The 12,985-nt window shown below is 35.4% G+C and overlaps 1 protein-coding gene across 1 annotated transcript in view; it reads left to right on the top strand.

Moving 5' to 3' along the window:
* The window catches only part of EFHC1 (EF-hand domain containing 1), a gene marked incomplete at its 3' end in the record, with an annotated part of 44,384 nt that overhangs the window by 8,931 nt on the left and 22,468 nt on the right, over nucleotides 1-12,985 (top strand). The window contains exons 3-6 of the mRNA XM_084228218.1: nucleotides 1,768-2,055; nucleotides 4,465-4,614; nucleotides 5,754-5,946; nucleotides 10,906-11,126. Of these exons, the coding sequence (XP_084084344.1) occupies nucleotides 1,768-2,055; nucleotides 4,465-4,614; nucleotides 5,754-5,946; nucleotides 10,906-11,126 (852 nt within the window). The remainder of the gene's footprint in view (nucleotides 1-1,767; nucleotides 2,056-4,464; nucleotides 4,615-5,753; nucleotides 5,947-10,905; nucleotides 11,127-12,985) is intronic.

Here is a 12,985-nt window from a genome sequence, read left to right as displayed (position 1 = left end):
CTTTTTGAGTACCTATTAAAGACAGAGACTAGAAGACACAAAATAACCTGGTGATTAAGCTATCACTTTACATTAATAATTACTTAATTTAGAAAAATTAATTTATTAGCCAGAATCATATCATTCCCTCTTCCCTGTCCCAATTATTCATTTGATAGGAACAAGGTAATATATCCGTTCATGCACTAAACACTATCCATTATAGGAGTGGGCATTTCTTTACCTCCTTCTCGTTTATTTACTTTTATAACAGACAATGAAAAATCAGTAGATGGGCCTCCCCGGTGGCGAAGCGGTTGAGCGCTGGGCTGTGAAGCTGCCCTCAGGCTCTGCAGGGCCGGTTCAATCCCCGGCCACCAGCGAGGGTCCCACATGGCGCGCAGACCTCTCCTGCCGCCCGCTGCTCCCCTCAGCAGTGTCCTTCGGTCCTTCTGCCTGTTCTGGCTCCCCGCTCTGGCTCTGGTGAATTCTCTCACCCTCCCGTGCTTCTGACTGTACCCAGTGCTTGTGTAAATAAATAAATAAATAAATCTTTAAAAAAGAAAAATCAGTAGATACGGGAGAAGGGAGAAAATACAAGAGAAGAGTGGCATTTAACAGGCATTTAACATTTATTAAGATGTAAATACTAAATATTAAATGTAATACTATTTTTTGCTAATTGCCTTTGCATAATTTATTCTTTTTAAGTATTATAATTTATTTTTTTAAAGAGAGGTGACATGAAGAACAATACTTATATTTTTATTTTCATATTAATTTTACTTGCATCATTTTTCTAGATAAATCATATTTACCATAGATAACAAGGCATAGAGAGAGTAGTTAATTTTTTGTAATCAGGGAATTTTAGTTTTTCTAAGTTAAACCATAGTTTAAATATTTTAGGAATATTCAGAGGTCTGCTTAATAGTGAATATATTTGTCCATGTTTTAGACATTCTTTGCACTGTTCCTCATCCTTAGAATATAATTTAAGTTCTTAATTAGGTGGTAATGACCAGGACCTCTCCTTGAGTGCCCTCATCTTTACCCTTTGCTCCCATATTCTCTTTATCATCACCCACTACATCCTATTTCCCAGGCTAACATACCCACTCCTCTGTCTCACTGATGTTATTATTCTTTCATCTTTTAAATTTTAACTTTCATGACACTTCCATTTCAAATACTCTAGTGACTACTTCTTACCTAGGCTTATACTATTCTGTCCTAAAAAAACAAAAAAGCTTCTTCCAACTTTGTGGTCCTTTAAACAATAGCACTTTATTCCTCACTTGCCTCTCAGATCACTCACCATCTGACTTCTCTCCACTCTCGAGCCCAAAGCCAATTTTTCCAAGATAGCCAGTGTTATCCAATTTGCCAGATCACGTAAAGAACACAATGCACTGTAGTTTTGCAGTTTTTGATTTAGAAGATAGAAATGTTGAGTAGTCAAATCTCCCTGAGTGGTTCTCTTTACAGAAGGGTACTTGATTTTTTTTTTTTCATTTTTAATTAATTTTCTTGTTGTTAATAAAATTTTTATTACTTCCCAATTATGATTACTGAGGTAATATTGGTTTCCAACACTGTATTTTTCTTAGGGTTTATCAGCTCAGATCTCTACAAATGTTGGTATGTTTTCATACCATGCCTACCACCAAAGCCCCAATAATCCTCCACTATACTCCACTCTGTCACTTCCTCCTTCTGGTTGACTAATTTTGCTATTTTTTGGAGAAACTCATATAATGCTACATCTCCCTCTCCTATGTGTTATAGGTGCTGAAATTCGATGCTTATTTCCAAGAAGATGTTCCAATGTCAACTGAGGAGCATTATAGGATCCGTCAAGTGATTATCTACTACTACCTAGAAGATGATAGCATGTCTATCATAGAGCCCATTGTGGAAAACTCTGGGATCCCTCAAGGCAAATTAATCAAACGTCAACGGCTTGCAAAGAATGACCGTGGAGACCATTACCATTGGAAAGACCTAAATCGAGGGATAAACATTACAGTTTATAGCAAAACTTTCCGCATTGTTGATTGTGACCGATTCACCCAGGTATAGTATACATTTGGAAACTGTGGTGTCTAAAACATCATTCTAATTCATGAAAGGATACATTTCATTTTATTAGGATAAGGGAAGGACACAGATAATCTAGCCTATATTTATTATGTAAGAGTCAGTTTGGTATTTATGTATATGCTGATATGAGCCAATATTATGTAGTGGCATACAGATATATATACATTTAAATAACATTAAAATCCCATCATAGATGAATCATTTGATAAGAAATTTGTTGACATGCCAGTTCAAGAACAGCACAGGTAGCACCCTTAATGGAATGAAAATATGGAACAGGACTTCAACCAGGATGAAACTGGAAAGTAAAGTGAATAAAGTGAGCCAGAAGGAGGAACATAAATACTGCACTGGGCTGGTATTTCTGTTCACTCTAAGCTTTTCCAAAGTTTCTAAGTTCTAAGAACAAGGAAGAAACACCCCTCCCAGATGTAAAGCCATCATACAGTCAGTGTCCATAAGTTGCCAGTGACCAAGGGCAACATCCTGATGCTGTGGTGCTGGGTAAGGTTCTGGGACTCTGAATCCCTGAAATTGAATGTGCCTTTCTGGCTGCACATATGTCTGACCACCCGTGCCGAGCACATGTAGAATCTGCTATTTTGAGGCCCAATAATTATGTCTATTTTGCAAACTGGAGGAATTTCCCCTTTCTCTCTTCTTGCCTTCAGAGATATTCCATTCTCATCTGTACTTCCAGTACAATCTAGAATAACCTCTTTAAAGAGTTTAAACTTTACTAAGATTGGGCCTCCCCTGGTGGCGCTGCGGTTGAGCTCTAGGCTGCCTACAGCCTCTGCAGCTCTGGTTCATTCCCCAGCTGCCAGCGAGGGTCCCACACACACAAAAAAAATAAATAAATAATGAACTTTACTAAGACACAGAACCTACTCCACTTTAGGAAGCTTCTACATTCCTGCCAAAATCTCTAAAGTAAGGTTAACAAAGGGCCTGGTTATTTATTGGAAGCAACAGAAAGAAACAAAACGCTCATTAAATACCTCATTCAATGAGCCTACTATGTTTAAACATTCTCTCATGAGAGAGGAAGATTTTATTGTTAGTCATTATCTACAACTCAATTGTTAATATATGTTAAGATCATAATATTTTAATATTGAAATGATAGCAGCAACTGCCTAGTAAAACTTTAAATGCTAAGATCACAGCTAGTTGGCACAAAGTTCAATATTAAAACCCAAGTATTTTCTGTATATTAGTTCTGTGTATTTTTTTATTGAATTTTCCAGAAGCAAACCACAATTTCCAAAAGAAACCCAAATTTCAGGTTAATTTCCAGTTTGAGAATGTATACAGATTCCTTGAAATTGTTTTTTCCATCTCTGATGATCATAAAAGATACATTAATGTGGTGCTTTTTAGAGGAAATGTCAAGTTGTATTCAAAGTTATAGTAACTCTGAAAATAGTGTTTTATTTACTCATAATTGGCAAAATAAGCTTCAAGATCATGTCACATCCAGTTGTTTTCCTTAACTTTTTAAAAAATATTTTTATTTATTTTTTAAAGATTTATTTATTTATACAAGAACCGGGGTATAGGCCAGATGTGCGGGAGGGTGAGAGGATTCACCAGAGACAGAGTGGGGAACAGAACAGGCAGACTGACTGACATACACTGCTGAGGGGAGCTGCGGGGCAAGACAGGAGAGGTCTGCAGCACCATTTGAGTATCTCCCTGGCCGGCCAGGATTATACCCACGCTGCAGAGTCTGCAGACAGCTTCACAGCGCTGCGTTCAATTGCCTGTGCCACCAAGGAGGCCCTTCCTTAACTTTTTCTGATGAGATCTGAGCATTTGATTTATCTTTCCTGTATTGCTAAAGTATTTTCTGATCAAAAATAACCAGTGTGCTATCTTTTCTTTTTTTTGGAGGGGGAAGAGTTAATCATATACTAGTTTTAAGTGAGCTGAAAAATGAGGATTTGATTTCAGTTTAACTCCTGTTGTGCTGCTTGTTCCCATAGTTGATATGAATCACACATTGTTTGAAACTATGGTTAGGTTCCAGATGTGCTGAAGTAAGGTATCCTAGACTGTCTTCCTGGGCATCTAACTAAATTTAATGCATCTGAATTGATATTTGGGACCAGTCACGTTACTATTGTACCTTCCAACTAGCCTAGCATATTGCCTAACAATTTTATAATATAGAGTACTTATGGTAATTATCAGTTATTGGCTGTGCTGTAGATTTGGGTCCTTTGGAGTCTTAGTACTGCTAAGACATGTTCAAGATACAAATTAGTGGTTAACTTGTACAATGGAATAGAAATAATTGTTATGCTTATTTTTATACATCAGTTAATTACTTTTAAAAGCTTTAAAAAAGATGAACATTTTAAATCATAAATTATTTAGGAATTTTTGGAAAGTCAAGGAATTGAGTTAAACCCCCCAGAAAAGATGGTTCTTGACCCTTACACTGAACTCCGGAAACAGCCTCTTCGTAAGTATGTCACCCCATCGGACTTCGATCAACTCAAGCAGTTTCTCACCTTTGACAAACAAGTAAGTGAAGTAGACATCTCAGAAGTTTACTCATTTCCAAACATGGTACATGTTTATTGTTAGCAAGCTCTATTGGTGGTTGTGTGTTTTGAAACATTTTATCTATAATTTAGCTTTTCATATAGAGTTAGAGACATAAGAGTGTCTTAAGTTTCTTATTGAAGATCTAAAGAGTATTGTGGGGTTAAGTCTTGGGGGTTCCACCAAACATTTAAATCTAAAAACAATTTCTAAGCTGCATCTGCTTCCCACTTAACATTTTCAACCAATACTTTTCCTCCAAGTATGAGTTAATCTCATAGAATCCTTTGGGAAACCTTAAATGAATTATTGGAAAATTTCAATGTTATTGAATATATGTAAGTTTCTGTTAAAATAGTAATTTCACAGAAATCCCATTGCAGATGCTTCCTTTTTTAAATTTTGCATTAATTTATGAGTACAGAATGTTCTGGGTATTTTCCAACTCTGTTCCAATGTTCATATCCTCTCCCTGTGGGCTGGTACGTAGAAGCAGATTTGAGTCTTCTTTCTGTACTAAAGGAAAAGAGAGCAGGGGAGATCACCCTTAATGCTTCTTTGCTGTTCTTTTGCTCTCAAAAATCTGATCCTTTTTTAGTTCAGAAAAAATTTACCTACCACTAACAAAGTCTTTTAAGGACATTATGTGAATCATATATGTATTAATTATTATTATGTATCTAAATAATGTGTTGTTGATAGTGTTGCTAGAAGATGTGTGTTGATGAATCTTTAAAAAGTCAATAAGTGAAAATTCTTTTGTTTTTATATATGAACCACTCATGTTACTTTTATTAATGCATAGAAGTCACTGTATAAAGGATCCAATGTTCTTTAATTTAGCTTCTCCCTCACTAATATGTTGGATCAAAGTGAATTTTTCTCAGCACAAATGTATAAGCCTATTAGTTAATACTTTCCAGCTGTTAACATCTGACTTACAAATTTCAGATATTTCTGTGTCTTCAGTGAATATTTCTTCCTTTTTATTTAACCACTGAGATTACTTCATAGTCTAACTAATCTTTTCATTATTGTCAGATATATAAATGCCAAAGTAGCCTAGTTAAACTCTCTACTTGTAGGATTCTTAAGACACTATTTTGGATTTCTCAAAGGTTCTTCGATTCTATGCAATCTGGGATGATACAGACAGCATGTTTGGTGAATGTCGGACCTACATTATTCATTACTATCTCATGGATAATACGGTGGAAATTAGAGAGGTCCATGAACGAAATGATGGGCGAGATCCCTTCCCACTCCTGGTGAACCGCCAGCGCTTGCCTAAGGTTTTAGTGGAAAATGCAAGTATGTTAGACTTAGTCTATTCTCTGTTAATTGGGACCTTTTTGGGAACACAAAAGAGCTACTTAATCAATGTAGTCATTCCTTTTATACTTGGGAGACTTGTGCTGTGTTCTCCTAGGTATTTAAAAAGTGGCTTTTCCCCACAATTTCCCTCCTTTACTTGTTGGTTAGTTCAGGCTTGCCTCCAAAATGGTCTAGTGGAGATGATTGATACCCAAAGCAAGGAAACAAAATCAAAACAGCAGTGGAAGATTTGTTAAAAATATGGAAGAGCAAGACTTCTGAATTGAAGCAACTTAATATCAGATTTGTTTTCATTCAAAGATGTAACTTACCACTTACATGCTTTCCTGACTTTGCCTTTCACCTCAATTATTGCCCCAAACTGGAATTTTCCATGTGGGATTGCTTAATAGTGAAAAAGATATGCCTGTGATTCATAGAACTTCATTGTGTCGACCCCTGCTCTTTCTTTGCTGGTATAAAATAACCTAGCACAGAGAATCAATAAAAGTTTATTAATTTGAAAAAAAGGCATATGAAGTGAAAAGGAAGAAATAAAATAACCTAGTGGATTAGAAAGTGAGATTCAACAAAATGCAGCTGATACTTGGCATCCATCAATATTTCCCTGAGATAAGTAGGCTTATTTAATTATTGATTTAGTAGTTTTAAGAATTTTCTCTTACGAAAATTATCTTGGTCACAAGTACTGACATCTCTCAGGCTTAGGTGTCTGCCAGTAGTCTACGTTCATTGATTTTTTTTTCTTTTTACTTTATCCTTTGGAACTAGGAGATAAGAAATTCCAAATATTGAGCAAGAGGCTTGTCTTAGAGCTTATAAACAAATTGAGATTAGAAGTTATAAATAAATTGGCAGTCTAAAGGCTAACTTCAACCTGCTCACATACATTGCTTGGCCCGCAAGTATTTTTTTTTTTTTAATGCAACATTTTTTGGGACAAGAAGTTGAAGATTTCCATCATAGAGCACATGAGCTACAAAAAAAAAGTGGTAAAGGTACATTTTCATAAACATGAAGTAGCTAAAATATATATATATATGCAAATGGATGCTTCTTTAAACCATAGTCTCATGTAGAAAAAGGAAAATGAGATGTATATGAAAGTAACATCTACATAAAATGCACACAAACAGCATACATGGTACCTGTATAATAAATGAATTACCCAATAGAATCTTTGCACAGAAGGGAGGTAAGTATGAGATTAGGAGAAGGATAAAAGGAAGTTAAAAACTGGCATTTTAAAATTAAGAGAGTTAACTTTAAAAGTCTCTTTTTTTGAGAAAGGAGACTAATTGCTAGTAGAGCTTGTATTTTCAGGTAACAACAACCGAATGTACGTCCTTCTTCAACATGGTCTGCCTGGTGACGCCCATATTCTTATACTTAGTTCCTATAGAAACTTCTTAGAGTTCTATGACACTGTAACTAATGTACTAATTTTGCCTTTCCAGATGCTTAAATAACCTGAAGTTCCTGCCATCTGGAGCTGACAAACATTAGATATATAGTAGTTAAAAGAAAAAAATAGAAATGTATTCAAGGTGGTGTGAAAACTGTCACTAAAACCAAATTCTTAAAATCTCAGGTTCCATGTTTGACTCTGCCTTATCAATGTGGCATCATTCTTTTCTATAATTCTCCAAATTTAAAAATATTTCATTAAATGTATAGGGAGAGATAGTCTGTGACACATGGAGGCTTCTTGTAAGAGGTAGGAAATGTATCTTTTGTGAAAATTTTTGTTAGTCATGCAGTGGCAGGACAGAAAAGGCTAAACTTGTACTAGCTAAATAAACCTTTAACTAGAAAGAACTGTGGTGGTAAAGAGGTGGCATTTATCCAGTGGGTGATTTTTATTAAATTCAATTAAATAAGACCTAAATGTCTACTGTGGGAACTATTTCATAGGGAATTACTGTGGAGGAATAAATGAAAATGTATCTCCCAGACCTGGAATCCCTATCATTCTGTCACTTTTAGTAGCAGTAGAGGAAAGTCAGATAAATACTCAAAGCTGTTAAACAATAATGAAAGGGTCCAGGTTATCTGGTTATGCAATTGACTATGTCATGTAGACAAAATTTCAGAAGAAGAAATGTAAGCTCAAAAGACTTAAGAAAGTTCTATAGAAAAGCTGGTATTAAATCCAGAGTTAGAATAATAAAGAACAAAGGAAAAGAGCACTTTAGAGAGAACAAGAAAAAAATACATAAAGTAAATAAAACAAAATCCACTGAAAACAGTTGCCAACAGTGGCATCTACTTTCTATTTCTGGTTCAGTAAAGGCCAAAAAAAAAAAAAATCATTTCTTTCATTAATTGCTAGATCAAAAGGACAATGAACATATATAAAATTTGAACAATGTAAGTGTAATATTGATTTAATAATATGTATATGCAGCAATATCTGGAGAATTCCCAGTCTTTTCAAGCACAAATTGAACACTTATTAAAACTCATTTGTCTTAACAAATTTTAAAGTCTAGTTATCATATACCATTATCAGATATTAACACAATTAAGGTAGGAGTCACTTTTGGAAATATAGCTCAAAAAAAATCTCATGTATTTACAACTTGAAAAACACATTTCTAGGGGCCTTCCTAGTGGCTCAGAGGTTAAAGTCACAGCACTATCAAGCTATCGCCAGCTACTGCAGCACAAAAAGAAAAAAACACATTTCTAAATAATCTGTGAGTTAAAAAAAATTCTGAGAACTAAATGATAGCCAAAATTCCCTCAGAACTTTTAGATATATCTAAAGTAACACTTGGGAGGGTATTTATAGCTATAAAGGCTTATTTGAAAAAGAAAAAATGGCCTCCCTGGGGCGGAAGTGTTTAAGCACAGCACTGGGAAGCAATCTGCAGCCTCTGCATCATGAGTTCCATCCCCTAGCCTGCCAGGGAGCTACCCACAGGGTTTAGCAGACCTCTCCTGACTCACCCCACTGCTCCCCTCAGCAGTGTATGTCAGTCAATCGGCCTTTTCTCTTCCCCACTCTGTCTCTGGTGAGTCCTCTCACCCCCCCCACCCCAACACACACACCTCTGGCCTGTATCCCAGCTCTTGTATGCATAAATAAATAAATCTTTTAAAAAAGAAAAAGAAAAAATACTAAAAGTCTAAAAAGGCATTTTTCTTTTAAAGTTAAAGAAGGAATGATAAAATAAATCTAGAGAAATTGAAAGGAAGTAAATTATAAAATAAAATCCTCAAAATAATGGAATTGAAAACAAAAGTTAAGAGTAGATTTTCATGTTAAAAGTTGTTTCTTTGTAAGGACTAATAAAATGACAAGCCATTGACAAGATTTATCAAGGGAGAAAAGAAAGAAGGCATACATGTACAATATTAAATACAGAAAGAGGAGCTATATTTTTAAATTAATAGGTATTAAACAGAAAATAAGAGACTAATACCAAGAACTTTATGCCACTAAATTTGAAAATTTAGATGAAATGAGTAAATTTTTAAAAATTAACTTAAGAAGAAATAGAAACCAGCTGTTTTTAATTATTAAAATAGTTATCAGTTAAAAAGTCTTCCACAAATTAAACACCAGGTCCAGAAAATTTTCCAGATGAGTTTTGGTAAACATTTAAAGACAGATAGTTCTAAGCTGAACACAAATTCAGTGAAAAAGAAAAGAAATAATTCGTTCATTTAAAAAGACGAGTAAAACCAAAAGCACCATGAGAAACTCAATCCATTTCACTTATGAACATATATGCAACTAAACAAAATGTCAGTAAAAGAAATTCAAAAGTATGCAAAAAACAATTGTTGAACAAACAAAGCTGAATGGCTAGACAGTGCATGTGCACGCACAAATGCGATACTCACACACACACACACACACACACACACACACACACACACACACTCCCCAGATCTCCTGGCACATTGTTTACTAAGGAAAATTCATGGAGTTAGAGATGTGTCCCCCTTTGCCCATCACTTCCTGAGGCAACTCAAAGGGATCTTGTAGGGTAGACACTGGGAGAAGGTTTGGAGGCTTAAAAAATGCTTAACTGGGAAAATATCAGCTCTTCTTTTTGTGTGATTAACCTGCCTTCCTATTTTCCCATCTTGGCAATTATCAACTAGAAGAATACCTGTGTACCTGTCATGCTCCCTGTGATTGGGATTCTGGGGCCAAACTTTGTGGTTACAGGTAGGCAATGTGGCACTTTACCAGAATATAGTTTCCATGGAAGCTATGCTGCAGAGAAACCATCTTAAGCAAATCAACTCTTAGTTTTAGTAAAATATGGGACAAAATTGGATTTACTCCCAAAATGCAAGGTTGATTCTACATTTGAAAATCTATTGATTTTCCAGATTTCTGTAGTCTTTGTCCCTTACACTTCCTTCAGGACTAGCTCAGACTATTCTATTAGCAGTGATCACAATTGTTTAGTACCTATCCCCCTAAACAGTGTTTTTTCCAAATAGTCTGGAATTCTGGAATTGTGTCTGTATTGTTAATGTCATCTCAGCGTTTAACAGTGCACCTAGTAATGAGAGATGTGCTCACTAATAATTTGTTGGATGAGTGAATAAATGCATGGGAAATTAAGCTAGGTGACTTGGATCCATCCCTCTTGTCTGCTTTGTAGAAGGACATTTATTCGTTCCTCCTGTAGTGATTTCTTCTAAGTACTAATTCTTCTAAGTGACCTTTAGTGATCATTTGAGCTGAATATGGAAGAGAGACTTTATAAAAACCATATGGGATATTATTTATGTGTCCTGTCAACAGATGGAAACGCTGTACCATATGTTCTGCTGGAAATGTAGAAGAGTCCCTGGCCCTTGACCAGATCAAAAGACTGTACTCCCTCAGCTTCTCAAGAATGCCTGGCTGTTGTGTGTCATTATCTGCCCATCTTCATTCCTTTCTCTTACTCCTCTGTCCTATATTAGAGAACTTCCCTCAGTGTGTGCTGGAAATCTCTGATAAAGAGGTGTTGGAATGGTATACTGCCAAAGACTTCATTGTTGGGAAACCTCTCACCATCCTTGGGAGAACATTCTTCATTTATGACTGTGACCCATTCACGCGACAGTATTACAAAGAAAAATTTGGTATCTCAGATTTGCCTTGTATTGATGTGAGCAAGAAGGAACCACCTCCTGTAAAACAGGTAATGGAACACTTGTTCTAAGTCTAGTGAGAGAATTAATCTTTTGATGGAGAAATTTAAGGGAAAAAAGCAAAAACTCTGATGTGAATACCCAATTAAAAATGGCAAACGAAATAGAATGGTATCTGAAATAGAGCAGTTCACAAAAGAAGAAATACAAATGACTTATGAGCATAGAAAATGACCTTCAATCTAACTGATAATCAAAGACAGGGGAGTAAAATTAATGAGGTTATAGATCTGTTTGATTTAATGACTCTCAATAGTCAATGTTTGCCCTGGTGTGAAGAAAAGGGCATTTTCATGTGTTGTCAATAGGAGAGTCAATAAGAAAAACCTTCCTGAAGGGCAGATTGTCATCACTTTTAATTTTTTCAAAATATTACATTCATACTTACCTAGAAAACCTGGTTTAGGGACTACAAAAAGGTATGTGTGAATGTATATTATAGCATTATTTATAATAAAGTGTAAGGAGGATGGCAAAAGAAATTATCAAATATCCATTTCATACCATTAGGCAGCTGCAAGACTGGTTAAGAAGAAAAAAGAGAGAAAATAAATCTGTGCATATTAATATGAAAAATTGTCCATAACATTTTTAAGTGAATGTGTATACATGACATGATGCTATTTTTGTAAATTATTGCATGGAATGTCTGTTTTTCTTACTGAGAAAAAGACCTGAAATAATATCCACCCATACTGTTAACAGTGGTTAATAGTCAACATGTGGGAATGGGGTGAAGGGGGTAGGGAAAGAAGTGGTAGATGAACAAGAGAACTTTTTGTACTATTCGGTGTAGTTTTAATTTCATTTTATACCAAGCCTTGTCTTATTTTTATAGTATTTTTAAATTTTTGATTTCAAAAATCTCATAAGATTCCAGACCCCTGCACAGTTCATTATTCCTATCAAACCTGTTCACTTAAAAATTGATTGGGAGGAAAACAAAAACTAACTAATTGACAGTGTTGGGAAATGGCTTTCTATCATTGTATAGCTTTTCTTAAAATCACACTGAACCACAAAATTCAATTCTTTGCACCACAAAAGTCCCTGCTCTCTGAGAGTAAGTACATGGTGCTTTTAATGCACTGAAATAGTAATCCAATAATCTTGAGCCTTGAGAATTTTAGCCAAGTCACATATTTTAGTGTTTCAAATGAGAACTGCATGTTTTAAAAAGCATACATTATACATCAAATTCAAGAAGTATCTGAAATATAATTTCATGGACTGAATGCATAGATGCTTGTTATACTTTTGCCTATTCCCCGTGATTAAATAGGGTATTAGTACCAGAGGCTCATCTTTATATTGCCACTGTGTGTATAAAATAATGTCACTGGGCTCTTTTCTCAAAAGAAAGACATGAATAATGGATGGAATTATTGAATTCCTCCAGCCCAGACCCATGCCGTTCTTCCATCTGCTGCCCGTACTACCTCCACTTAGCTTCAGTTATCCTAAGTTATCTTGTAGTTATACTAATACAGTATCCTACTTTCCTGGGCTTTTCGTGATGTTCTTTCACCTGCTTAAAGTACGTTTCCATTATTTCTTTATATGTCTCTTCTCAATCCTTCGAGACTTAGTCTAAGTCTCCTCTTTTCTAAGAAGACTTCTAAAGTTCTAGGCAGGGTTGATCATCTTTCCTGTGTTCCTGGGGGGGATGTGTGTGTGTGTGTGTGTGTGTGTATGTGTATGTATATACACACAGTGTAACTTGGGCAGTCCCATGGATGGGACTGCACAGTATCAACTTTGGTTCATGGCAGTTTTGTTAGATATCACTCATAGCATACTAAAATTCAAATCTTTCTCTGTCATTTTTTATGAAATGTTGGTTCTAAAA

The sequence above is a fragment of the Talpa europaea genome (assembly GCF_964194135.1).
Source record: "Talpa europaea genome assembly, chromosome: 2".
Classification (NCBI taxonomy): domain Eukaryota; kingdom Metazoa; phylum Chordata; class Mammalia; order Eulipotyphla; family Talpidae; genus Talpa; species Talpa europaea.
Note: the sequence above shows the minus strand (reverse complement) of the source record. Positions and strands in the feature narration are given on the sequence as shown.